Source organism: Trichechus manatus, unplaced genomic scaffold (assembly GCF_000243295.1).
Source record: "Trichechus manatus latirostris isolate Lorelei unplaced genomic scaffold, TriManLat1.0 scaffold00272, whole genome shotgun sequence".
NCBI classification, from domain to species: Eukaryota; Metazoa; Chordata; class Mammalia; order Sirenia; family Trichechidae; genus Trichechus; species Trichechus manatus.
The window spans coordinates 400,278-424,133 of NW_004444208.1; the positions used below are offsets into that span (position 1 = coordinate 400,278).

General features: G+C 36.1%; 1 protein-coding gene across 3 annotated transcripts in view; it reads left to right on the forward strand.

The window, feature by feature from the left end:
• Window positions 1-23,856, forward strand: part of DYM (dymeclin) — a 265,159-nt gene that overhangs the window by 52,029 nt on the left and 189,274 nt on the right. For all 3 annotated transcript variants that reach the window (XM_023724953.1, XM_004389970.2, XM_023724952.1), the window contains 3 exons: window positions 2,910-2,982; window positions 19,350-19,475; window positions 21,201-21,343. In XM_023724953.1, the coding sequence (XP_023580721.1) occupies window positions 2,910-2,982; window positions 19,350-19,475; window positions 21,201-21,343 (342 nt within the window). The remainder of the gene's footprint in view (window positions 1-2,909; window positions 2,983-19,349; window positions 19,476-21,200; window positions 21,344-23,856) is intronic.

Below are 23,856 nucleotides of genomic sequence, written 5' to 3' on the forward strand. Positions count from 1 at the left end.
GCAGGAATGTTCTTTTAGTAAATGGAAGTCTTCAGAGATTTCAACTGGAAATCACTTATTCTTGTCCTGTGTTTTGTTAGAGCTTTGACCTTGAAAGTTACATGTTACTTGTGTGAAGTGTATTTATCATCATCATCATCATTATACTAAATTAGTAATAAAGCTGTGAATATATTTGTTAATTGACCCAGCTGTAAACTTAGGTGAGATCATGATTTAGATGGCATTTGGAATACCCAATAGAGAACCTTGTCACCATTTTAAGGTTTAAAAATTAGATGTGTTCGCACCCTTGGAAGAAAGAAATCCAATTGGGTACCATCTATTGGTACTGAGTGCTTGTTCCCTCACCTGTAATAAACAAACTGTTCTGAGTGCTTGACTGTACAGGGGTATATTATTAAACTTGTCGATTTATTTAGTCTGAAATGTTCTTTAGGGAATCAATAAGTGATTTTAAATTGGGTTTTAGTCTGGGTCACTACGTTCAGGATTAGCCAATGAGTGACATTTCTGTTCAGCAAGCATGTCTTAACTACATACTATGTGTCAATAAATCAACTTGGTGGAATAGGTTGTTAATTCACTTGGGTTATGTCGGACAGCCTTGACAATGGGAGAGATTTTAGTTAGAATCTTGTTTATTTATTCTTCATCGTGTAACCTCAGAGATAAGTGTTACTTATTTCCTTATTTTACTTTCTGCACTAGATTAAGCCAAGCCTATGAGCTTCTTGTAGTGGTATTTAAAGTGGTTATTGAACATAATTCTTGCTCTGTATTCTTCTGAGCATTGATTGGTGTGTTCAGTATGCTTAATATTCTCTTCAAGTCTGTGTACTCACCCTCAGAGGATTACTGTGCCAGTTCTATCTGTGGGAGGCAGGAAGGAATTTCTTCATAATTTTGGAATACCAAGTGATGTTGTGGTCTAGAGAAAAGAATGGCTAAGCTTTTTTTGAGACTCCAAGTGCTTTGGTTCTTTGTAAACAGCTGCTGGATTTATGCTTAGACACCTGAGTTGAGTTCAGCAAACATATATTGAGTGTGTACTATTTGCCAAGCTCTTTGTCAGTCATCGCCCCCCAGAAGTACAAAGCCCAATAAGGACCTGCTGACATATAGACAGAAAATTGTGGAATAGTGTAACTGACATATGCAATGAAAGACATATGCACAAGGCATAGATGCTTTATAGATGATTATTTTTATTCAAAGTGAGGCAAGAGAGTTGGGTTTGTTAGAAGAGATGAAGACTCAGGATGGTTCAGATGGATGAAGATAGTCTTTCGAAGAAATCAAATTCTTATTGTTACAAGGTATTCCAGGCAGAGGGAATGTTATTGAGAAGGCATAAAATGGCATGTAGCAGGTAGCATGGTATTGCTGGAATCTGATTTGTAAAGGGTATAATTGTAGGAGATAAAAGAAAGAGATGAAGGACCTACATCTTGAAGAGTCTTGCATGATGCACTTTGGAGCTTGGAATTATTTCTAGTACATACTAATTGGCTTAAAGCAATTGAAAAGATCTCAGCCAGGAAAGGATGGAGTTTAGTTAGCTCCCTCTGATAGTAACCTGGAGTTTAGACTAGAGAGGAGTACAATTGGAGGTAGGAATATGAATTAGGAAAGTTTGAAGGAGTTTGGGAGTGAGTTTTAATTTAGCAGAATTTGTTTAACTGAACCAAGATGATGAGATAATGAATTAAAACATGACAGAGGGGATGAAGAAAAGAGGAAATGAGGAAATATCAGAGAAGTGCACTGTGTAATTGAGGGGACCTAGAAATTGATTGGTTACGGAAAGATGAATAAGAGAGAGTAGTCTGGGTTTTGGCCTTGAATTACTGATGCTATGAACCAAGAAGGAGAAAAGAAGAAATAGGTAGATTTGAAGTGTTGGGGGAGAGGAATTCAGTTTTGAACATGTTGAGTTTGAGGTACTGGTGATGCCTCTAGGTGGTGATAGCCAGTAAGCAATTGGATATACAAAATGTGAATTTTAATGGAGAGGTCAAGAGGAAAACTATAAATTTAGGAATCATCAACATATAAGTGATGATTGACCAGGGAGAGTATAGGAAGTAAGAAGAGAACAAAGCCACTGGCGAAACTCACCAAGTTGAAAGGTATGCTGAGGAAACAGATGCTAGGGAGGAATAGAAGTCAGGTAGGAATAAGGTGTCATAGAAACTAAGGGAGGAAAGAGTTTCGTGAAGGAGCAGGCGTCAGTAGTGTCCAGAAGCCAGAATTTCCATGTCAATTGGACTTGAAAATTAGGAGGTCACTTAGCTAGAGCTATTTGATGGGGGCAGAGGAGCATTTCTGTTGGAATGGTCATTTGCATCCTGCCTTTGCCACTTGTTATGGGACTTGGGAAAGCCATGTTTTCTTTGGCTGTTTCTAAAATCCTGATTGGTCTCAATTAATGGTTTTCAGTCTGTGATCTGTGGAGCCCCAGGGTAAGGTCATCAAGAAGATCAGGGTAAGGTCAGATATTTAGAGGGGGAGGGAGCTAAATGTCCTCAATCCCTGCTTCAAACAAAGCATGTAGAGCAGCTTGATTTTTATCTGTTTTATTAATTTGAATTTAGTGTAAGATTTCATTTGAAGAAATAGTGCAGTATAAGAAATTTGAAAACTGCAGGCCTAGAGGAGCCATAAGACACCCTCAAGCTTTAAGAGCCATATAATTAATAGTAGGTGTTCAAATTTCCTATACTAGATGAAGATTATAATAGATACTATCTTACTCATAATTTGGATTTTATTCAGAGGTCAACAGTACCACCTGAGTTTATGTAATTATAACAGTCCTTATTCATGTTAGGAATGAAGATCTAACTTCGAAACAACTCCATTCTATTTTATACTTTGTTAAAAAAACTTTTTATGTGTCTTACCAGGTTCTGACTCAGAAGATCTTTTGGAAGAATTGATCTGCTGTTTGATGCAGTTGATCACTGATATTCCACTCTTGTAAGTTCTGGCTAAGCCAGGATTTATTTTGTCTCTTTTGTATATTGAAGATGATAATTGATCACATGTTGAAGGATCTGTGGGTCCTGGTATAGTACTTTTATGTGTGCCTTTTAAGGACCTATACATCCGTGGGGTTCTTTTATCTGTGTTGCCTAATAATACTTGCCTGACTATCCATCATTAAAGCAAGAATTACATGTTGTTAAGAGGAAACTAACCAAACTCTCCAGCAACATTAAGCATATGGTAGGCACATTACTAGATTGACTAACGGCCCTCTGTAAACAAGGGTTTAAGGCAAGGGTTATTTGGAAGTTCAAGGTCAGGTGCTCTGCTACTTTGAAACTAATCCATCCCTATATGGCAGAGACAGCTAGTTGTTCACCCAATATTTGTTCTCTCCATTTCCTTTTCCGGCCTTCCTTGAAGCTAGAAGTGGTTGGTGAGTTGTAGGGGGAAGCCCTCGAATGAGAATTCTGGGCAAAGCTCTTTTAAGGGGAACTGACTCAGCTAGGCGGCATACTGTTTTGCTCTTGATACATCTCCCTCCTGCTGTGCAGAATGTGAATGAGGTCTTTTGAGTAGCATGGCCATTTTGGTGCCATGAGATTTACAGAGAACCCCCCTGCTTTGACGTCTTTGAGCTTCTGAACCAAAGCCATCAACTGCCAGCCGTGCCCCCTCCCCAACCCTCTCGCCTCCTGGACTTTTCATGTGAGAAAAATAGACCCTTATTTGTTTTAGCTACTGTAACTCAGTTTCTATCATTATAGCTCAGTGTAATTCTTATCTGGTTCAAAATGTTAATTCAGTTTGTTATTTTAAAGTAGTGATTCTCAACCTTTTTTTTTCATTATCGTCCCCCTGAGGTGCCTTTTTAGGCCTTTTCCCCCTAATTGTCCCTTCCCCCTTCCTCCAGTGATGTTTTCATACCATAGATACACTGTATACTTTTTTATGTACTGTGGCCCTTTGGAGAGCCAGAAACTATTAAATTCTCTGTGATTTTTATTTTTTTATTTTTTGCCTCCAAAGAACCAATTTTCAAACAATTATTTTTAAAGGAATTATTTTTGAAATGAAGAAGTAGATTTTAAAGTTTATCATCACAGGCTTTCAATTTGCATGTTGATATGGTTAGAAATGTGCCATTTGCCTGTGACCCAATAAGGAAAGAGAGATATTTGTGAGAAAAATGTGCTCTTGGCCTTTGTTGCACATGAGTGCAGCATCTAAAATTTTCATACAGATTTAGAAGTGAGAACCAGCAAACCCAGTTGTAACTACTGGGACCAGAAAGTAGGGCTGAGACAACTGAGGAATACCTGATAGGGAAGGGCACAGGGGAAAATTTCCCATGCAGGTTGAAGTCGTGTGACAGACACAGCTATTTGCAAGCCCAATATCATTTCTCCCCTCCCTTTCTAAGAGAACTCAAATATTGTTTGGGGTGGCAGTATGTGCCCAGCTTAATTTTCAGATACCTTGGCAACTAAATGTGGCCATGTGACCTAGTTTGGGCTAGTGAGATTTAAGCAGAAATCATGAGCTTCCAGAGCATGTACCCATCAGCCTTTTGCTTGTTGCCCTTCTCCTGTCTTCCTTCCTGGAATGTGGAGGCAGTGCATCTTGAAACTGTAATAACGAGTGCCACATACAAAGAACAGCATTCCAGGAGCCATCAGTGTCCCAGAGATATGGACGACATTATGGAATTATTATACCAGCCATGGATTACTTTTCTTTAGAATCCTTCTTACATTTAAAAAAAAAAAAAAAAAAAAAAAAAAACGATTTTGACTAAGCTACTGTACTAGATTTCTGTTACATGTGGTCAAATGCAATTCTTATTGCTATAGCTCTTAACAAAAATTATACTGTAAACATGGAAATCCATTGTCAGGGGAGGTAGACGACTCAACAAATCAGAGAATGCTCACACCTTAAGGTGATAACCATTTGTTATGTCTTATTCATTCTTTAAGTTTTTCTTTCTGCGAAGACAAGGAAACACCAACATTTTTCTTACACTCTTCCCTTTATTACATACAAGTTATTGTGTGTTAGATATTTTGACTTCAGGATGTCAAAGTGAAGATGTCTATTTAGCAGATAGTTGAGTGGGTTTGGAGTTTAGGAGTGTTCTGAGTTTAGAATATGGATTATATTGTAGTCCAGATACAGCTGACCATTGAAGTCTTGAGAATAGATGAGGTAATCTGTGGAGAATATAGATGAGGAGACAAGTAAGAGGATTTAGGCTGGAGCCAGAGCACTATTATTTTATACCATTTAACAGTTAGATAAGCCAGAAACCCTGAATAAAACAGCAGTGGTAGGACTATGGCTCCCTGAGTGGCACACATGGTTTAAGTGCTCGACTACTAGCCAAAAGGTTGGCAGCTCAAACCCACCCAGAGGTGCCTTGGAAGACAGGCCTGGCCATCTGCTTCTGAAAGGTCACAGTCATGAAAACCTTATGGAGCAGTCCTACTCTGGACACTTGGGATCGCTGTGAATTGGAATTGAGTTGGCAGCAATTAAAAACAGCAAAGTAGGAATAGCCGTCTGAATTTCTGTAGTTGTTACTGCTTATAGCATTAATTTAGCAATTATGTCATTGCCCATTGGCCTGTATGTCCGTCTTCTCAAATAGATTTAATTCATTATGGTCATAAGATGCCTTAAATATCCCTGATTTTCGTACTTTTCTATTGAACTTAGCCCAGTGTGTGTTACACAGTCTGTGCTCAGTATGTCTGCTGAGCAAATATAAACTCTTTTATAGAATTTAAGAACTAAAGTACTTAATAAGATGGGAAAAGAAGGGAAAGAGATGAATGAGGAGGGAGAGGAAACACATTTTATCTACTTGTTATATGTCAGTGTGTGTGAGATGCTTCAAGTACTCCTGATTTAAATTTCTGAAATAGCACCGCTTCTGTTGCATTTATTTCATTACCAAAAACATATCCTAAATGAGTACATTCTTACCTTTGTTGATAAAATGTCTTGGTGATGTTAAGGGGGATGGAAATAGTAAATCTTTTTGGAAGGTATATAAGCCTTGAGCACAATGAAGAGACCAGCCCCTTGAACACTCTTGAGGAGCAAGCAGTATTATAATGTATCAAACATTTCAGTGTTTTAATGTGTTTATACTTCTTAAATGAACTGAAAATGCACAGACAACCAGATGTCTTGTATTATGTACACTCAGTTTTAACCAGCTGCTGAAATAATTTCTTATGATTTATGGTAATGTTCTTGGAACTTCATTCTACAAGAAGGATTGTCTTGGTAACGGTTTCCATGTGAAACCAAATTACTCTTTATATGTTTCATCTACTACAACTGTAGTGCCAGTATTATGGATCATCTTATAATTTAATGGAGAATGTTAGCATGTGAAAACAAGGGATACTGTCACACCTTAACATCAGACTTTGCACATTTAACATCAGCATGCTGGTGCTGCATTAGCGGGCAGATAGCAAGGGGAATCTAAATTTATCGGACCACCAAGGGTAATTTAAAACTAGCTTAAACATTTCTTACGAGACTCTGTTCAATCATTCTATTAATATTGAAAGCAAAGTGATTACCAAGACACACACACGTGTGCACATACAGATATTTAGAGATGTATAAACTAAGTTTTAAATGATACTTTATTAAGAGAATAGGATCAATTGCAGTAGTTCAGATAAACTCCCAGAATTTGTAGGAATTCATTTGTATTGAATGTTATTAGTGGATACAGCTTCACAGATGGATTGGTTTTCTTGATAAAATATTAATTCTCTGAGGTATAAATATCATCTTCCAATTCTGATTAAAATTGCACATCTTCTAGAAATCCTTAGTTAACTCCATTGTTGTTGTTAGTTGCCGTTGAGTTGATTCTGACTCATGGCAACCTCATATGTACAGAGTAGAACTGGTCTGTAGTGTTTTCCAGGTTGTGACTTTTTGGAAGCAGATTGCCAGACCTGTCTTCCAGGGTGCCTCTGGTGGGTTCTACCACTAACCTTTCTGTTAGTAGTTGAGCGCTTAACTGTTTGCACCACCCAAGGACTCCTTACTTCTCAGCATTTATAGATTTAGAATAAAGATTAAGTCATGCACTTGTTCGTATATTGCTTTTAGTACGTGATGGCATTTTTCAGTGTGTATTGAGTTGATCCCGCCAATTTAAGTAAGCCTCCCCAGAGTAAAAGCTTGCCTTCAATTTTTTTTATTGAGATGAAATTCACATAACATAAAATTAACCATTTTACAGGGTACACTTCAGTGGCGTTTAGTATATTCCCAGTGTTGTGCAGTCCCTGTCTCTCTCTAGTTCTGAAACATTTTCATCACCTCAAAACCTGTACCCACTGAGCACTCACTCTCCATTTTGCCCTGCCCCCAGCCTCTGGCAATCACCAGTCCACTTCCTGTTTCCATGGATTTACCTATTCTGGAAACCTCATGTAAATGGCATCATATGATATGTGACCTTTTTGTGTGTAGCTTCTTTATTTAGTATCATGTGTTTGAAGTTCATCCGTGTAGTAGCATGCATCAGTACTTCATTCCTTTTCATGGCTAAATAACATTGCATTGTATAGATTTGCTTATCCATTCATCAGTTGATGGACATGTGGGTTGTTTCCACTTTTTGGCTATTTGAATAATGCTACATGTACAAGTATTTGTGTGAACATATATTTTCATTTCCCTTGGAGTTGCTGTGACATGTGATAATTCAGTGTTTAACATTTTGAGGAACCATCAAACTGTTTTCCACAGAGGCTGTACCATTTTACATTCCTGCTAGTAATGTACGAATATTCCAATTTCTCCACATCCTTGCCAGCACTTGGTATTTTTCTTTCTTTTTATGGCCAACCTAGTGAATGTAAGGTGGTATCTCATTGTGGTTTTGATTTGCATTTTCTTAATGACCAGTGATGTTGAACATATTTTCACGTACTTGTTGGCCATTTGTGTATCTTCTTTGGAGAAATGATTATTTGGGATACTAAACCCTTATCGGGTATATGATTTGCAGATATTTTCTCCCATTCTGTAGGTTGTCTTTTCATTTTCTTGATAATGCCCTTTAAGGCACAAAAACTTTTACTTTTGGTGAAACCCAAGGAGCTGTATCAGAACTTCTTGGGTGTGAATAAAGAAAGTGTTTTTTTGGAGAATCATAAGTGCATTAATTTGATTAGAGCAGAGGATTTATGGGAGATTAGGGAAGGAAAAACTGTGTTTGATGGAAAGACTTGAATGTTAGACTAAAGATTTGAGTATGTTTAGTGTTCTCTGTCTATTAAGACGTACAAGAATATAATGTATATTTTAGAGCTATTTCTTTAAAATCCATTTTGGAAGTATTTGTAGGGAAATAAAACTGGTTAAGAATCTTATTTATAAAATTCATTTTAGCTACGAGATTTCAGAAATGTAATAAAATGATTTTAAAAATGGACCTTTATTTGACCCATAGACTAATGTTATTGGTGTAGATGTTACATTGTGGGAAATTTGAACATTGAAACTTTGAGTGCTAACAGTGAGTACTGTAGGTGTTGGTTCAAGAATCTGAGGAGCCAAAACAGTTTCTTTATGAAGTCTACAATTGTTGGAAGAGAGTAAAGGTGTTGGAGAGACCCATGGTGGGCAGTGAAGGGGCTAACTGTTGGGAAAATGCCTTTCTACAGCCCTGCACGTTAATACCTAAATACTCCTCCAAATCTAGCCTCAACAGAGTGGGTGGCTAAAGGAAGTCAACATTTAAGTGTTAAGTGCTGTAAGGTAGAAATCTAGTACAGCTTTCTGGATGAATTAGGAGGCATTTAAGACGTTTTAAGCACCGAGTTAAAGATTATAGCATTTTCTTTTACCAAGACAGTATTATGTATTAAGTTCACAGTAACTTTGCAGTTTGAAAATTGATGTCTGGTGCCATGGGGGGGTGGGGATTCCAGTTTAAAAAATATATATAAATCATTACCTGGTTTTATTGAAGAAATCTGACCAAAATATATTCAGTAACCTTAAGTAATGTTGATTTTACAAGATATCTGCTTAGATTGTTCATAAATGCTTAACTGATTATTGTCAATAAATATAGGGTGTATTATGTAGCAGAAAGATCACCAGTAGCACTAGATCCAGAAGATAATGGTTTGAGTCCTAGCTCTACCACCAACTAGTAGTGTCGCTCCAGGCCTCGGTTTTCTCATTTTAAAATTGGGGTTAATAGGTCATAGATTGTCAGTTGGAACAGACGTTTGAAGCCATCTAGTTCAGTTATTTAAATTTTTAGATACAGAAATTGCTTTTGTAAATTTTGTAAATACTATGTAATTATAAGATGTGTTATCTTACATACACTAAGTACTCTAGAAATATATTGAATTTATATACTTCCAAGTTAATTTTCATATTTTAAACTGTCAGTAAAAAGCAGTAGCTCTTGGTCATTAACAAGTTTAGTGAGCACAGGATGCAGGCGGTAAGAGATTTGGAAGGGCAGGGTTGAATGATCTATGCAGGCACTGAAGCAAGTTTCTGTTGTGTCAAGCTGCTTGGACGAGCTTCTCTGGCCATTTCTGAGGACTGGTTCTAGACCGGTACTAGGTGTGAAAGATTAGCAGCAGCAAAAGCAGAGTCCTGAATCCTGGCTGTCATTTTGCCTGCTTACACAAATTTCCTTGCAAATTATGGGCTATGTAGAGTCATATAGTCATTGGATTTTTAGAACTGGAATTAAGCTTATTTTATTTATTCCAACTCTTTTATTTTATATATGATGTCACTGAAGTAGAGAGAAGGGAAGTGACTTCCGTAAGGTCAGTTTGCAGGATTATTGGGAAGCTGAGCCCTGAAAATGTTGACTGTCTGTTTTCAAAGAAGTTTTACTCTTAAAATGGCAAGAATGATACTGAATGCTTTTGTTAATTTCTTTTGCAGTTATATATATGTTTGTAGCAAAATATGAACGAGGTGGTTTGACATTACTACCTGCAGATTTTAACTCTACCAACAATTTATTTTTCTTTTTAAAATTTTCTGACACATATCAATTAGTTCTTTATAGAGTAATTTTTTTCAGGCATAATCCAGATTACATTGTATTTGGATATTTGATACTAGCCATTGATGTTGAAATTTTATTTTAAATTGTAATATATGTATGTAAATGATCTGCGAAAAAAATCAAATAGCACATAGGGCTTAAAATGAGAAACAGATATCTTCTATTCCATCTCATTTTATCCTTCCCAGAGGCAACTACTTTCAATTTTAGCTGTTCTGGCCTTTATCTTTATCTTACCTTTATATTTCTAACTAATATACCACCATTTCTTTTTTTTTTTTATTTTATTTATTTTATTGTGGTAAAATACATGTAACAAAACACCATTTTGTGTACAATTCAGTGACATTAGTTACTTTCACCATGCTGTGCAACCATCACCACTATCCATTTCCAAAAGTTTTTCATCATCTCAAACAGAAACTCAGTAATCATTAAACATAACTCCCCGTTTCGTCCTCCTCTCAGCCTGTGGTAACCACTAGTAAACTTTTGTTTCTATGCATTTGTCTATTCTAGATAGCTCATATAAATGGATCATACACTATTTGTCCTTTTATGTCTGACTTATTTAGCATAATGTTTTCAAGGATCCTCCACATTGTAGCATGTATCAGCATTTCATTCCTTATTATTCCTGAATAATATTCCATTATATGGACATACCACAATTTGTTTATCCATGAGCATTTAGATTGTTTCCAACCCAAATATTTGGCTACTGTGAATAGAGCAGTTATAAACATTAGTTTAACATGATTTGAGTTGCTGTTTTCTTTTTTTTGGTATATACCTAGTATTGGAATAGCTCTATCATATTATATTGTGGAAAATTTGAATATTGATTTTGAATATTAAATCCAAGGTTTAACTCTTTGGGGAGCTGTCAAACTGTTTTCCACAGTAGCTGTACCATATTAAATTCCCATCAGCAATGTTTGAGGGTTCCAATTTCTCCATATCCTCATCAACACTTATTTTTCTGATAATAGTCATCCTAGTGGTGTGTGAAGTGGTATCTTGTGGTTTTGATTTGCATTTCCCTAATGGCAAATAGTGTTGAGTATATTTTCATATGCTTATTGAGAATTTTTATATCTTCTTTGAAGAAATGTCTATTCAAGTTCTTTGTGCATTTTTAATTGGTCTGTTTGTCTTTTGTTTATTGAGTTGTAGAAGTTCATTATATATTCTGGTTATTAAACATTTATCAGATGTAGGGTTACCAAGTATTTCCTTCCATTTCTAAGGATGTTTCTTCACTTTCTTGATAAAGTCCCACGGTACACAAAAGTTTTTTTTTTTTTAAATAAAATCCAATTTGTTATTCTTTTCTTTTGTTGCTTGTGCTTCTGGTGTTATATCTAAGAATTCATTGTCAAAAATTAGGTCCCAAAGCATTACTGTTACGTTGTCTTCTAAGAGTTTTATGGTTTTAGTTCTTATATTTTTTAGTTAATTTTTATGTATGACATGAAATTTGTGTCCAGTTTCATTCTTTTGCTTATGGAGGTTCAGTTTTCACAGCACCATTTATTGAAGAGACTATTCTTTCATCATCGAATGGACTTGACATCCTAGTTGAAAATCAGTGGACTGTAGATGTATGGGTTTATTTCTGGACTTTCAGTTCTATTCCATTGTTCTGTATATCTGTCCTTAAACTAGTACCACACTGTTTTGATTACTATAACTTTATGTGGTCCACTTTGAAATCAGGAAGTGTGAGTCTTCCTACTTCGTTTGTCATTTTCAGAATTCTTTTGGCTATTCGGGCCCCTTGCAATTCCATATAAATTTGAGAATTGACTTTTCCATTTCTTCACAAAAAGCTGCTAGAATTTTGATAGAGATTGTGTTGAATCTGTAGATCATTTTGAGTGGTATTAACATCATAACAATATTAAGTGTTCCAATCTATTAATTAGCTAGACTATTTCTATTAAGTGATCCTTTCTCTCATCCATTATTTGGTAATGTGAAGTACAGTTTGTTCAGGAAAGGCAGGATAAATGCTTGATAAACACCGTGATAAATTAAAATGGATAAAAATTTAAATATTAGGAAAAAGGAAATAAAAAACACTGGAAGGAAGCAGAAAAGAATTTTACTTTAATCTACCATGTGGAAGGTCTTCCTAACTATGACTCGCAATCTAGAAAACACAAATTGGTGTATTGTTTAATTTGCTGATATAATAGTGATACATTTCTGTGTATCAAAGATAAAAGCAAAGTAGATTGTAAATGACAAAACGGAAAATAATATTTGTAATTCATATAGTAGAAAAATGACTAATTTCCCACGTATTTAAAGAGTTCCTAGGAAATTGAAAAGTAAAAGACCAATAACCCATTGTAAAAATGAACAAAAGATATGGAAAAGAGAGTTAACAGAAAAAGAAACTGACGTTAAACTTATGAAAAGATGCTTAGTCTCCCTCCTCTGGAAAGAAAGGCAGATTCATACTGCACTAAGATATGACTTATCCCCTATTTTCAAAAATCCAAAAGTTTGAAAACATACTCTATTGATGTATCTGTGTGAAACAGGCACCTTGATATTTCATTAATGAAAATACATAATGGCACAACTCTGTGTAGGGGAATTTAGCAAACAGTGCAGTATTGCTTGTGATAGCAAAGGTTGGAAACACTACAGATATCCATCAATTTCGATAGGTTAAAATAAACTCAGGTCCAACTACAAAATGGACTACTATGCAGCTGTGTAAAACAAATAAGGAGGCTCTATAGATACTGATATGTAAAAATCTCTATGATATGTTGTTAAGTGAAAAGAACAAGATGCAGAACAGTATAAATAGTATGCTACCTTTTATGTAAAAAAGAAAAGAAATTAAGAATATGTATTCAGATTTAGGTACTTGTATTTCCAGAAAGAAATGATGTAAGTATATCCAAGAAATAAAGTGGATACTTTCAGAGGACAGATAAACCACCATTTCTTGATTCATTAAATTATTTTTTGATCTGTATGGTAAGTGTGTTTAAGAAACTGTCAAACTGTTTCTTCAAGTGTTGCACCATGTTGGATTTCACTTCACTGTTTTCTTGGTGTCTTAGGCCGGGTTCTGTACAGGAGCAAAATTAGTGAAGTGTGTGTATGTGTGTGTGTACATATGTATACATATATATAAAGGAAATGGCTCATGGGGTTGTAGAGGCTGGCAAGTCCCAAGTCCCTGGGTCAGGCATCATGCCGGAGGCTTCTCCTGACTCACATAGCTGCAGGGGCTGATAAACCCAAGATTGTCAGGCAGTATGGCAGGCCTCTGGCTCAAGTCTCAAGAACTGGAGGTCAGATTATGACAAGCTGGATGCGGGATCCAGAGCAAGCAAGCAAGCTTTGCCAGAATGTCCATGAAACGCCCTGTAAAACGGATTGGCTCATCACATCAGATCACATCACGGAGGATGACTACATCATTGCATAACTGTCAGATTATATCATTACATAACTGCCAAACCAATGAGAGTCATGGCCCAGCCAAGTTGACACACAACCTTAACCATCACACTTTGGTTGCTTCTACTGTTTCCTGGTTTGTTTATTTGCTTGTTTGTTTGTTTGTTTGTTTTTTTAACCTGTCCTGGTTTAATTCCCCCCACCCCATTTTTTTTTTTAATGGAGCACATTTTTTTTTTTAGTTTCCTAAGAAAGTTTTAGTTCTTACATCTTTATTTTCATACATGAATTGGAATTAAACCAGGTATAATTTTCTGGTTGAGAATCTTTATTCCTTAGAGTTTTGAAGACATTGCTTTATTGCCTTCAGTGTTGCTAAAGCAAATCCTGATGTCATTTGATTTGCATCGCTTTGTAGGTTTTTATTTCTCTCTCTCTGGAACTTTTTAGAGTCTTAGGTTTGTCTTTAGAATTCTGAAATTTGACGATGTGTTTGGGTATGGTTGATTTTTTTTGATTTATGGGCTGCTTATTTAGGGCAATAGTCTCTGGGTGGTGAAGATGATTAATGTGCTCAGTTGTTAACTGAACGGTTGGAGGTTCAAGTATACTCAGAGGTGCCTCAGAAGAAAGACCTGGTGATCTACTTCTGAAAAATCAGTCACTGAATCTCTATGGAACACAGTTCTACTCTGAAACACGTATGGGGTCGCCATGAGTTGGAGTTGACTAGACAGCAACTGGTTATTTAGGTCAGCCTTTCAGTCAGTAAATCCATGTTCTTCAGACGTATCTGAAGTGTGTTTTTTGTATTATTTCCTTATTTATTTCCTCTCCCCTCTTTTTTTCCTTATCTCTCTAAAATTCATGTTCAAATATCAGACTTTGTAGATTTAGCCTCTCTTATCTCAACACTTTTCATCTGTTTCGTTTTTTTAAATTGTAGTTTGTTGAAAATTTCTTGATTTGTATCTTTTGACCTACCTCATCAAATATCTTTATTAGAATATTTGACTCATTTCTGAATAGGTAGTATATGTGCATGAAAAAAAATTAGTATGAAAGGGAGTACAAAGAGAAAAAGTGTAAGCCTTCCTCTCACTTCAGATCCTTGGTCCCTAATCCTTTAGTCCCTCTACCCAGCGGCAACCAGTGGTATCATGTATAAATTTTTTAAAAATAAAAATGATACTGTACCATACAAACTGTTCTGCAGCTTGCTTTTTTCACTTTTAACTTGATTTTTTCCTGAATCAGTAGCTATAGATCTACTTTAATTTTCTTATAGCTGTGTATGTATTGTCTGAATATATCGTAATTTAACCAGTGCCTCATAAAAATTGTTTAGTTTGTTTCCAGTCTTTTGCTGTTATAAGCAATGCTCCAATGAATATTCATGTACGTAGATACTTTTTCTGCACTTATGCAAATGTAGCCATAATATAAACCTTAGAGTTGGAATTGTTAAGTATGCATATTTCATATTTTGATAAAAATTTGATACATTTGGTAAATATTGTAATCTACAGAGAGTATAACAATTATATTTCCACCAAAAACACTTAATGGTGCCTTGCCAGTATTACCTATTTATACACATTTTTGATAAGTTAAAAATGGAAATCACGTTGTGATTTTGATGTATTTTCTTATTATGAATGAGATTGAGCATCTCTTCACTATTTAAAAGTCATTTCTAGTTCCTTTTCAATCAGTTTTTGCTATTATTTTTAATTCCTGAAAGCTCTTGTTCTTTGATTTTTCCTTTTTTTATAAGTGCAAAGTTTTGAGTTGAACTAATTGCACTTTGGACACCCATGTACACACCACAGATTCTCTAATAATTATAAATTTACTATATTTGCTTTATCATTGGGTATCTATTTAATCGATCCATCTTAATTTTTTATTTTTTAGGATATTTATAAAAGCTCTTTTTGCATTGAACTTTATTTCAAGAAGATCTGTGACTAGACTATATTTTGTACATTTGTTGCATTGTTACATATGTAGTATTTGAGAAACCATAAAATCATGGAATGGATATTTGAGTTTATGTGGTACATCTCATTTTTTAGATGATGAATTTGAAAGATAAAGTGGCAGGTCTGAGACTAGAGTGGGATGTCTGAAACTAGAATCCAGATTTCTTGACTCCTAATCCCTAGGCACTTTATTCCTTTGTTAACTCTTATACATGAGGAGTATTAACATCTCTTTGATTTGTTAACTTTTCAAAGTAGACATCAGTATTTTTGTAGTGTTATGGGTTGAACTTTGTCTCCCCAAAATATGTTATTTTTCTGGTTACAACCCCATTTGGGAATGGATTGTCTTTATTATGTTAATGAGACAGGATTATTGTTGGCTGGGTCTTAAATGAGTCTCTTTTGATAAATAAAAGAGATTAAACAAGCTAAAGACTCAGATGTGGGAAGAGAGATGCCAAGCCACATGAAGATCTCCCAGGAGCAGAAGCCCAAAGAGACAAGCATCTTCCTCCAGAGCCGACAGAAAGAGAAAGCCTCCGCATAGAGCTGGTGCCCTGAATTCAGACTTCTAGCCTCCTAAACTGTGAGAAAATAAATTTCTGTTTGTTAAAGCCACCCGCTTGTGGTATTTCTGTTATAGCAGCACTAGATAACTAAGATAGTTAGTATATGTAATATACCACTTTTAAGTCTTTCCTCATATTTGACTCCTGGAATCTCTATGTTGATGTTTCTTAAATTTGGTCTTAAGCCTTTAAACTCATTAGTTGTTTTTGTTAAACTCATGTTCCATGTACAATACCATTAGATTTCTTATCCAGTAGTAAGTCGGGGAACATGTTTTTTTTCCCTCCATAGTCCTTGAGCTTGTCCTTAGCCAACACTAACACCATTTCATGGAGGCTTTTGTCTTTATCCAAGTCTTCCACTCTGCCTCAGCATAGCAGTACAAGGTCATTACAACAGTTTTTTTTTTCTTCACATGAAATTAATAACTTGCTCCAACAGTAGTGTGTTCTAGGACATTTCCAGACCAGATGGTGGAAAGTTCCTGGGATACTGTGACAGCCAGGGTAACATTGTGGCTGTTTAAAGTTGATTTTGTGTTGGCAATTGTGTAATGAAAATCTTCTGAAGATTTTACAGGGACATTAAAACATTTTTCTTCTTTTAAGAACCACCACACTCAGCATGGTAGAATTTTGGTTTCTTTCAAATGTTGGCTTCTCTAACGCTTTCCCCTGATTATTTGGCACTTAAGAGAGCCCAATTAATATATTTTTAATTTTGTCTTCCCTAAAGCCAAACATTGCCTTCAATTCCTTTTCTGAGCATTATAGAAAGTTACAGCAGGAAATGGCATTAGAGATCATCTTGTTTGGTGTACTTATTTAAAAATAAGAAAACTGACACAGAGGAGTTATTTGCTGAAGTTCACAGAGCAAGTTAATAGACAACTTACAAGCAGATCTTAGTTTCCGAAGTTTGGGCCTGTGGCTCCTGCAGCATACCACAGTGTGATTTGGGTGACTTAGTTTTTTGTTGGCTCTTATTTTAATATGTCATCAGATTTTAATTGATAAAAGTTTACTTTTGAACATTTCTGGAAATCCTCAATTTTTAGCTATTTAACTTTCTAAAAATAGATGATAAATTTATATTGTTCAAAAATTCAAACACATACAAAGTGTACATGAGCAGTCTCTTTCTCATCCTTGTTTCTCATCTTCCCAGCCCTCCCATCTGCCTCCGTAAGTATCCACTGTTTCTTATGTATCCTTCCTGAAAATTTTCATGCATATATACACATTTATGAATATAGATTCTTATTTCATCCTTTTCTTACACAGAAGGTAGAAAATTATACATATTGTTTTGAACTTTTTTTTCCGATATTTAACAATCAGTCTTGACAGTCTTTCCACATAATCATTTAGAGAGCTTTGTCTCTTTTTTTTTTTTGAATACCAACTTCATTGAGTTATAATTCACATGCCATAGAATTCACCCTTTTAAAGTATACAGTTCAGTGGTTATTAGTATAGTACAGAGTTGTGTAACCATCACCAATATCTAATTCCAGAAATACCACAAGTGAATGGCTTTAACAAAGAGAAATTTTTTTTCTCATGGTCTAGTAGGCTGCAAGTCCAAATTCAGGCTGTCAGCTCCAAGGGAATGCTTTCTGTCTCTGTCGGCTCTGGAGGAAGGTCGTTGTCATCAATATTCCTCTGGTTGAGGAGCTTCTCAGCGCAGAGACCTCTGACCCAAAGGACGTGCTATTGTCCTGGCTCTTGTTTCTTGGTGGTATGAGGTCCCCATGTCTCTCTGCTCGCTTCTCTCTTTTATATCTCAAAAGAGATTGGTTTGAGACCCATCTAATCTTGTAGATTGAGTCCTGCCTCATTAACATAACTGCCAGGAATCCTGTCTCATCAACATCATAGAGATAGGATTTACAGCACATAGGGAAATCACAAAGAGATGACAAAATGGTGGACAATCACACAGTATTGGGAATCATAGCCTAGCCAAACTGATACACATATTTTTGAGGGTCACAGTTCAATCCATGACATTATCTATCTGTGAATTCAGTTATAATCTTCAGCTCTGTATTTTTTGTCACGAAATTTTGCCTAGGATTTCTTTGGTGAAAGTTTGGAAATCACCTAGATTCAGTTCAGGAGAGAAGTAAATATAAGAATTGACTTTTGTGTGGTTAATACATACAACAAATAATTTTCAAAATTTTAGGGGAAAAAAAAGAATTGTTCTTCAGTACTTCAAAAGTCAGATTTCTGAGTAGAATTGAGATTTATTCATTATATAACAAGGTCAGTTGCATGGGCCTCTGGTATTGTTCTGTATATTTTGTTTTAAAAATATATTTCTAGCAGCAGTAAGTCCTTAAAGTATCTGGTTGAATTTAAGCTTGCCCGATTCTAGAATCAAGTAATTTTTAATTTGCTTAATGAACCTTCACCTAAATAGATGTTAAGTATTTTTCTTTGGGCTTTGCATGAATACTTCAGTTCTGTAAAAATATTTTGGTAATCTTTTGAAGTTACCCTTTTTGCTATGTTGTTGAGATTTCCACTTCCCTGGTATTAACATTTTACTGTTCCCCATGATAATCCTGTTTAAGCTTTGCAGCAACTAAAGATTTCTTGATGCATTTGTTCCTGAGCTGCGTGCTAAATCGAAACTTTATTTCCTTTTTATTTGATTTGTTTCTAAAAGGGGTTAACATCTTGGGAGAATAAAGGTAGTCTTTCATAATGGAAATATGCTTAATAAAACGGTAGTGATTTGTTTACTGTTCTTATCTTGCTAAACATGCGAAGTTGGTTTTGAGAAAGTGGACACTGGAGACAGAAGATCTGGGGTATAACGTTGTCCTTATTGTAAAGTGATTATCAGCTCCACAAGGCGTTGTTTTCTTCCCTGCACTGTGAATTCAGTTTTACAATCTGAGTATTTGTTTCTGGACTATAACTAAATAGGTGTCAACCTAAGGGCTCTAGAGTGAATCTCCAAAGCAGAACACTGCTGGTAACTCTTTCCCTTATGCATGAATAGACTTGTCGTTCAGTAAGGAGACGGGAACTGGAAAATAAGGAAATAATGGGATACTAGATCCAAATTCTAGAGCTGATGACTGGGAAAGGGTTTAGTGTTTTCTCTCGACTTAATTTTTATGTTAAACGTATTAGTATTTTTTTTATAATCTAGAAAAATGTTGAATATTTAGATTTGTGTTTTTAAATGTATAGTGTATTTCAAAAAGAGCAGTATCTTAATCTTGCAAAGTGATCATTATCCTGTTTTTTTCCTCATTTTTCCAGAGATATTACATATGAAATATCACTAGAAGCTGTATCAACAATGGTTGTCTTTCTTTCCTGCCAACTCTTTCACAAAGAAGTTTTACGAGAGAGCATCAGTCACAAGTATTTGATGCAGGGTCGATGGTATGTTTCTTTTTTAAATTTACCTAGTTTTTTTATTGTGTAAACCTGTATTTGTGGTCTTGTCCTTTTACCTGAGTGTTATCCCAACTAAATGTTTCCACTGATTGTTCTGTCATTACTTCAGGTCCAACATATGTGGAACGAGATTCTGCTTTCCTGTTCAAACTCTCCGTGTCTCCTTGCCCCTCTAGTCCCTCAGCTTATTAGGTTCTCCAGTAGTTGCTTTGTAGAATTGACACTTTGAAGTCGTTTTTCTTCTTCCTTTCCCTTCATTCTCTATGTGTAAGCAGTTATCAAGTCATATTTGTTCATTCAAAATTATTTTTGTATCTTCCTCTTCTCACCAGTCCCTTTGAAGCTACTGTCATCTGTGCCCTATCACCAGGTGCTTGGACTACTCCATCTGCCTAACAGCCTCTTAACTGATTTTTCCTACCTTCATTTATTCAACAAATATTTATTGTGTGCTTACCAAGTGCCAGGCATTGTGTTAGGGTCTGGGGCTATGATGCTGAGCAGAACTTTCAGTCTCCTAGCTGATGGTGATGGGAATAGATAAGTACTAAATTCACACACATCCGAGCGCATCTGCACACCCCTCCTGTTGACTTAATCTTCACAGAACATTAAATTGTAAAACATAAAATAAAGCAGCTTTGATTAAAGTGTGCAGGGAGTTGGGAGCTTTGTTTTTTCCACATCCTTCTTACTACCTTGGTTGCCTCTGTAGTAACTTCCTTCTACCTTGATTATACCTGGGCACATTTTGAGAACCCCTTAGGGCTCTTTGGAACCATATTTGAAAATCACTGATAAGAAAGGGCATGAGATTTGGAACCAGAAGATATAAGACTTCTATTATTATTTCCTTTGTGTTCCAATAACCTCCTATCAGAAAACACACCTCTGATAGTGACATTCTCAATGGCCTTGGTTTGAAGGTAGTGCTTTGTTTCACAAGACTCTCTGAACTTCATTCTTTACAGTGTATGAGGTATTGAGGTTGCCTTTTTCATACACATAGAGAATGCTGATGTTCTTATTTTCTCAGTTGTTAGGTTTTTATAGTATGTGGTTCCAGATATTTAAACCCATTATGTGCTCTTTACCTAATTTTGGTTCATCTTGGAAGCCATATTTTAAAAAGCTCAGTAGTACATTCAAGAGTCTATTAAAATTTTCTTCTAGATTATAGAAATTGGTTTTATCACCAATTTTTGAACACATATCCCTTTTAACCTATTTTCTCTCCCTTCTTCTCCCATCACAACTTAAAAGCAAAAAGTATTACCATTAAAACACCTATACACATATTTTTGTGTGCAGGTATAAATTTCATACTTAAAAAGTACCCTTTTATTATTAATTCTTGCTTTTCCCTTCTGGTTTTATATTCCTATCATTTTTCCAACTGTGAGGTAGTATATTATGCACTGAATTTATAATATCTCACACTTTTATACAGATTACAGATGCGGTAACTGATGCTCAAAGAGTTTTAAGCGATTTTACCAGTGTTTCTGTTGTAGTAAGAGGCAAAGTAAGAATTAAACTTCAGGTCTGACCACAAAGCCCATGGTCTTCACTATTATCTGACAGTGCTAGCATTTATTTGAATTGTATTAACCCGTTTATATTAATGGCAAAATTATTTCTGTGTCATTATACAGAATCAGCAGACTGCCATAAATGGGAGTTTTTCTTTCTTTTTTTTTTTTTCTATAGTCTTTCCTACACCAGCAAACTTGTGAAAACCTTACTGTATAACTTTATCAGACAAGAAAAACCACCTCCTCCAGGAGCCCATGTTTTTCCTCAGCAATCTGATGGGGGAGGACTGCTCTATGGACTTGCATCAGGAGTAGCAAGTAAGTCTTACCACCCCATTTTTTCAGTTCATTGAAGTACATAGATTTTGTCTAAATGAGCATAAGAAATTCTGTTCACTTGGTTGCTACCATTAACAGTTTGATTGGATCTGTGCAGCTGGCTAAATTTGAAATACTGAAAGTAATTTTAAGTATTTTTCCATTTTGTGTAGTGACATGTTAAATATCTGCAAAGATGAATAGATTATCTATAAAACACCATTTTTCAAGAAAAATGTTTACAAATAAACATGCATATTACATGAGTTCTAGCTATACAGTGAAAACAAAATTAAGCCTTCAGAAACTTTTTTTCTTTTAGTTTTATTTTCGTGCTTTAAGTGAAAGTTTACAATTCAAGTTAGTCTCTCATACAAAAATTTATACATACATTGTTTTGTGACCCTACTTGCTCTCCATATACCGTGACACCACACTCTTCCTTTCCACGCTTGATTTCCCGTGTCCATTCAACCAGCGCCTGACCTCTCTGCCTTCTCATCTCACCTCTGGATGAGAGCTGTTCATTTAGTCTCATGTATCTACTTGAGCTAAGAAGCACGCTCTTCACGAGTATCATTTTATGTCCCATTGCTCAGTCTTGTCTGAAGAGTTGGCCTCGGGAATGGTTTTAGTTTTGGGCTAACAGCTTGGGGACCACGTCTTCCAGGGTCCCTCCAGTCTCAATCAAACCATTAAGTCTGGTCTTTTTACTAGAATTTGAGTTCTGCACCCCACTTTTCTCCTGCTCCGTCAGGGACTCTCTGTTGTGTTCCCTGTCCAGGTGGTCATTGTGGTAGCTGGCACCATCTTGTTCCTCTGGTCTCAGGCTGATGAAGTCTCTGGTTTATGTGGCCCTTTCTGTCTCTTGAGCTAATACTTTCCTTGTGTCTTTGGTGTTCTTCATTCTCCTTTATTCCAGGTGGTTGGGACCAACTGATGCATCTTAGATGGCCACTTGCTAGCTTTTAAGACCCCAGATGCCACTCATCAAAGTGGGATGCAGAACGTTTTCTTAAAAAACTTTGTTATGCCAATTGACCTAGATGTCCCCTGAAAGCATGGTCCCCAGACTCCTGCCCCTGCTACTCTGTCCCTTGACGTGTTTGGTTGTATTCAGGAAATTTCTGAGCTCTGGTTTCGTCCAGTTGTGCTGACTTTCTTTGGAAAATTTTACTGCTTGTGTTATAAGAGGCCATCTTTCTATTTTAGGGGCTTTATTGGCTAGGTTTTTACATGACTAATTAGGCTTAGTTTTCCTATTATGCTCAGTTTTCATTTGTTCAGTGACAAATTAGCACACTTTGAAGGGTTTGGTAATAAACTCTGAAATGGCACAAGCTTGAGTTTTGTCAAGTTGGGAGTAAATTCCCTACATGAAGAAAGTTCTTTCCACCCCACAGTAAGGCCTCATTTCTACTTCACTGTCTGCAGACCTAAAGACACTGAAAGTACAGGAGTATTCCTAGTTTTCCCCTTTGTTAGTCTAGAGGACCTGGGTCATGTGAGGTGAACTTATACTTTCTTCTGAAGGAGAAACAAAAACTAACACCATCACTTAGGCAGTTGTACTGTTACTAAATGGGTGCTCTTACTACACCAGCACCATACTTTCTCCTTATTTGTGTAATGCAGAGTTCAGCTGATTCAAGGAATTTTAAATGGAGCTTAATGGATAACCACAGCTGAATTTTGTCTGTGGCATGCTTGCCACACTTGAGGATATGAAAAGGCAGTAGAACCTTATTGTCTTACAGGTGGGGTACCCTTCTGGATAATGAGTCTTGGGAACATCTTTGGATTAAAAGACCCCTTTAACAATGGTGGGGCCCTGGTGGTGCAGTGGTTAAGCATTTGGCTGCTAACCAAAAGGTCAGCAGTTCAAATCCACCAGCCACTCCTTGGAAACCCTGTGGGCTAGTTCTACCCTGTCCTATAGGGTTGCTATGAGTCAGAATCACCTCAATGACAGTGGGTCTGTTTTTGGTTTAACAACAGTCGACTTGCTCTGCTGACTTTAGGAACTGATCTGAGAACCAGACTTTCTAGATTTGCCTTCTTTTGATTGCTTTTAGTGTATATTTTTAAATTTTTCTTCTTTTAATTGTTCTTTAAGTGAAAGTTTACAATTCAAGTTAGTTTCTCATACAAAAATTTATATACGCATTGTTATGGGACCCTAGTTGCTCTCCCTGTAATGTGACAGCATACTTCTCCTTTCCACCCTGGATTTCCCATGTCCATTCAACCAGCTCCTGTCCCTTTCTGCCTTCTCATCTCGCCTTCAGACAGGAGCTGCCCATTTGTCTTGCATCTACATGACCTAAGAAGCACACTCTTCATGAGTATCATTTTATGTCTTATAGTACTGTCTAATCTTTGTCTGAAGAGTTGGCTTCGGGAATGGTTTTAGTTTTGGGCTAACAGAGATTCTAGGGGCCTTGTCTTCCATGGTCCCTCCAGCCTAAGTCAGACCATTAAGTCTGGTCTTTTTACTAGAATTTGAGTTCTGC